This window comes from Borostomias antarcticus, assembly GCF_949987555.1.
Source record: "Borostomias antarcticus genome assembly, chromosome: 6".
NCBI lineage: Eukaryota > Metazoa > Chordata > Actinopteri > Stomiiformes > Stomiidae > Borostomias > Borostomias antarcticus.
Window position 1 is genome coordinate 14,158,670 of NC_140239.1, and position 5,000 is coordinate 14,163,669.

General features: G+C 48.8%; 1 protein-coding gene across 2 annotated transcripts in view; it reads right to left on the bottom strand.

Annotated features, from left to right (window-relative positions):
- The window catches only part of septin5a (septin 5a), a gene marked incomplete at both ends in the record, with an annotated part of 37,114 nt that overhangs the window by 12,375 nt on the left and 19,739 nt on the right, over positions 1–5,000 (bottom strand). For both annotated transcript variants that reach the window (XM_084439816.1, XM_084439815.1), the window contains 4 exons: positions 359–455; positions 1,931–2,032; positions 3,095–3,212; positions 4,188–4,322. In XM_084439816.1, the coding sequence (XP_084295942.1) occupies positions 359–455; positions 1,931–2,032; positions 3,095–3,212; positions 4,188–4,322 (452 nt within the window). The remainder of the gene's footprint in view (positions 1–358; positions 456–1,930; positions 2,033–3,094; positions 3,213–4,187; positions 4,323–5,000) is intronic.

Genomic DNA, 5,000 nt, shown 5'->3' on the forward strand with positions numbered 1-5,000 from the left:
TCAGTGAGGTAGTTAGTGAGTTAGAGTTAGTGAATCAGTGAGATAGTGAGTCAGTGTGTCAGTAAGTTAGTGAGTCAGTGAGTCAGTGAGTTAGTGACTTAGTGAGTCAGTGAGTTGGTGAGTCAGTGAGTTAGTGAGTTAGTGAGTCAGTGAGTTAGTGAGTTAGCCAGTCAGCGAGTTAGTGAGTCAGTGAGTCAGTGAGTTAGTGAGTTAGTGAGTCAGTGAGTCATTGAGTTAGTGAGTCAGTGAATTACTGAGTTACTGAGTTACTGAGTTACTGAGTTACTGAGTTACTGAGTTACTGAGTTAGTGAGCTAGCAAGTCAGTGAGTCAGTGAATCAGTGAGTCTGTTCCTCACCCTCCACAATGCCCCATGGGTAAAGGCGTCCTCTCACTCTCTGGCCTCTGGCCTCCACCACCGTGTTACTGCCAATCACTGCAAATGGAGTACACTCCTACACACACACACACACACACACACACACACACACACATACACACACACACACACACAGTAGGGGAGGAGACAAGGGAGAGGTTACATATGTAACAGTGGCAGGTGTCACTGCGTCGCTCGTTAGTATCATTTCCCCCTCACTTTCCTGCGCCGGGTTCCATCTCTGGTCCTCTGACCTGCCAGCGTATGAACAGAGCTTCATCCAGCTACGCCCCCAAAACATGAACAGAGCTTCATCCAGCTACGCCCCCAAAACATGAACAGAGCTTCATCCAGCTACGCCCCCAAAACATGAACAGAGCTTCATCCAGCTACGCCCCCAAAACATGAACAGAGCTTCATCCAGCTACGCCCCCAAAACATGAACAGAACTTCATCCAGCTACGCCGCCCAAAACATGAACAGAGCTTCATCCAGCTACGCCCCCAAAACATGAACAGAGCTTCATCCAGCTACGCCCCCAAATTTTTATTTTTATTTAACCTTTATTTAACCAGATAAAAGCATTGAGATAAAATCTCTTTTACAATACTGACCTGGCCAAGAAGGCAGCAAAGTTTCACATAGAAAGACACAAGGACATATAAAATACAGAGAACAACACAACTAAATATACAAAAGGCGTAGACCACGTGGGAACAATAAGAAATTAAGGTATATTACTACATGAGCAGCTGGTGGTAAGGACTTCTGATAGTTTCAGTTTAAAACTGGCTAAAGGAATAAGTGCCATCAGTTTGAGGCTTGACTGAAGGTCATTCCAAGACCAAGGACCAGAATAAAAAAGGCTCCTTTTTCCAGCCTCAGTCCGCACAGCAGGTACCTGGAACCGTATCCAGGCACTGGATCTGAGGTTGTAAGAGTCACAAACTGGTACAAAATTGGAACATATGTACCGAGGGAGCTTGCCTAAAATGGCCTTATACAATAAAATAAACCAGTGTTGCATCCTGCGCATAGTAAGTGAGGGCCACCCAGTTAGGCTATACAGTGTGCAATGATGAGTCCTATAAGGTGCATTTGATATATATCTCAGTGCAGCATGGTAGAGTGGGTCAAGTTTGGCCAAAACATGAACAGAGCTTCATCCAGCTACGTCCCCAAAACATGAACAGAGCTTCATCCAGCTACGCCGCCCAAAACATGAACAGAGCTTCATCCAGCTACGCCCCCAAAACATGAACAGAGCTTCATCCAGCCACGCCGCCCAAAACAGAGAGACTAGATGATGCAGGGGGGCAGTGTTTATACTGAGGAGTGAGTTTAACCAATCCAACTCGGTTACACAACACACACTTAGAATTCTCTCTCTATCTCCAACACACACACACACACACACACGCACACACACACACACACACACACACACACACAAAGGCCGTCCCCCCACGCATACTGTACACACTAAGCCCCCCCGCCACACACACACACACACACACACACACACACAGACCCAGCAGTCCTATGTCTCACCTTCAGCTCCTTGTCCAGCTGTTTAAACTCTTCATCCTCGTCAGAGTCACACTCTGGGAACTGGTACACCTTGATGCCAAACCTCTCTATCTCCTCCCTCACCTGCACACACACACACACACACACACACACACACACACACACACACACACACACACACACACACACACACACACACACACACACACACACACACACACATATATTATGTTTGTGAGCAGGAATGTTTGCGTCTGTCTGCAGTAGTAACCCTGTCAGCATAACTCACCCTGTCACACTGTCAGTATAACTCACCCTGTCACCCTGTCAGTATAACTCACACTGTCAGTATAACTCACCCTGTCACCCTGTCAGTATAACTCACCCTGTCACCCTGTCAGTATAGCTCACTGTCATCCTGCCAGTATAACTCACCCTGTCACCCTGTCAGTATAACTCACTCTGTCACCCTGTCAGTATAGCTCACTGTCATCCTGCCAGTATAACTCACCCTGTCACCCTGTCAGTATAACTCACTCTGTCACCCTGTCAGTATAGCTCACTGTCATCCTGCCAGTATAACTCACCCTGTCACCCTGTCAGTATAACTCGCCCTGTCACCCTGTCAGTATAGCTCACTGTCATCCTGCCAGTATAAGTGGACCAGGCTGTGTAACTCACCCTGTCAGTGGACCAGGCGGTGGACCAGGCGGTGTAACTCACCCTGTCAGTCTAACTCAGCCTGTCAGTGGACCAGGCTGTCTAACTCACCCTGTCAGTGGACCAGGCTGTCTAACTCACCCTGTCAGTGGACCAGGCTGTCTAACTCACCCTGTCAGTGGACCAGGCGGTCTAACTCACCCTGTCAGTGGACCAGGCAGTCTAACTCACCCTGTCAGTGGACCAGGCAGTCTAACTCACCCTGTCAGTGGACCAGGCTGTCTAACTCACCCTGTCAGTGGACCAGGCAGTCTAACTCACCCTGTCAGTGGACCAGGCAGTCTAACTCACCCTGTCAGTGGACCAGGCAGTCTAACTCACCCTGTCAGTGGACCAGGCAGTCTAACTCACCCTGTCAGTGGACCAGGCTGTCTAACTCACCCTGTCAGTGGACCAGGCGGTGGACAAGGCTGTGTAACTCACCCTGTCAGTGTACCAGGTGGTGAACCAGGCTGTGTAACTCACCCTGTCTTTCAGCTTCTTGATCTCGTTGGGTGTGAGACAGTCGGCCTTGGCGATGAGCGGCACCACGTTCACCTTCTCATGCAGGGCCTTCATGAACTCCACATCCACCGGACGCAGCCTACAGAGAGACACAGCAGGAGTGAGTCTGTGTGTGTGAGTGAGCGCCTGAGTGTGTGCGACTGACTGGCTGACTGACTGACTGACTGACTGACTGACTGACTGACTGACTGACTGACTGACTGACTGACTGACTGGCTGAGAGGCGACGCTGTAACCTTACACTGAGGAGTATGTGTGGCCTCTTAGAGGCCTATGATAGGAAATCAGGTCAAACTGGATGACTGGTCAGTGAGGTAATACCAGTGAGGTAATACCAGTGAGGTAATACCAGTGTTTGATGGTCAGTGAGGTAATACCAGTGCTTGATGGTCAGTGAGGTAATACCAGTTTTTCATGGTCAGTGAGGTAATACCAGTGTTTGATGGTCAGTGAGGTAATACCAGTGAGGTAATACCAGTGAGGTAATACCAGTGTTTGATGGTCAGTGAGGTAATACCAGTGCTTGATGGTCAGTGAGGTAATACCAGTGTTTCATGGTCAGTGAGGTAATTCCTGTGTGTGTTCCATTCCATCCATTCCTGTGTGTGTGTGTGTGTGTGTGTGTGTGTGTGTGTGACACTGGGGAGCATGCAGGCAGGCAGACACCTGGGTGAGATCCAATAGGAAGCATCTGGAAAGAGGGGAGACCTACAACAATCTACTCCCTCTGATCTCTCTCTACTTCCCTCTCTGTCTATACCTCCCTCTGATCCTCTCTCTATCTCTCTTTCTCTCTCTCTCTACCTCCCTCTCTGTCTATACCTCCCTCTGATCTCTCTCTACCTCCCTCTCTGTCTATACCTCCCTCTGATCCTCTCTCTCTACCTCCCTCTCTGTCTCTCTACCTCCTTCTGATCCTCTCTCTCTCTCTCTCTCTCTCTCTCTTTCTCTCTCTCTTTCTCACTATCTCTCTCTCTCTCTTTCTCTCTCTCTACCTCCCTCTCTGTCTATACCTCCCTCTCCCCCTCTCTCTGTTGGTCTCTCTCTCTCTTACCCATGTCCAAACGGTGGTATGAAGTACAGGCAGCAGTGGACTCTGTTGTCCTGGATGTTTTTTCTGTTCAGACCGCTCTCGTCTCTGAAGTACTGCTCAAACTGCTGGTCGATATAGTCTGTGATGGGCTTCCAGCTAGGACACACACACACATGCACACAACACACACACACACACAAACAAACTCACACACACACACACACACACACACACACACACACACACAAGCACACACACACACAAACAAACACACGCACACACGCGCACACAACACACACACACATACACACACAAACAAACACACACACACACACACACAAAACAAAGTTATCAACCAATACTTCACTGGGCAATTTTGATCATATGAGATCAAAACCAACTACTTTCTATCAAAGAGCTGCTGGATCTAAACAGAGCTATTTCACAAGAACTAGCCAGACCAGACCAGACCAACACTAGACCAGACCAGACCAGACCAGACCAGACCAGACCAGACCAGACAAGACCAGACCAGACCAGACCAGACCAGGACAGGACAGGACCAGAACAAGACCAGACCAGGACCCTGTACTACGAAACAGGATTACGGGGTTAGCGTGATAACTTTAGGTTCAAGCCTGGTTTATCTGTACTACGAAGGTGGTTCACTTTTCACCGTGCTATATCGCCGTGGTAACTTATGCTGCCGAGCTAACCTGCTCCGGGGCAGGTTAAGTTCCAGATTATGGATCAAAACGTATGAAGCACTGCCCGCTGACCGATCAATTCACTTGGAAAAAGGCATATGGACGTTAAGATTCTATATGGAACTTC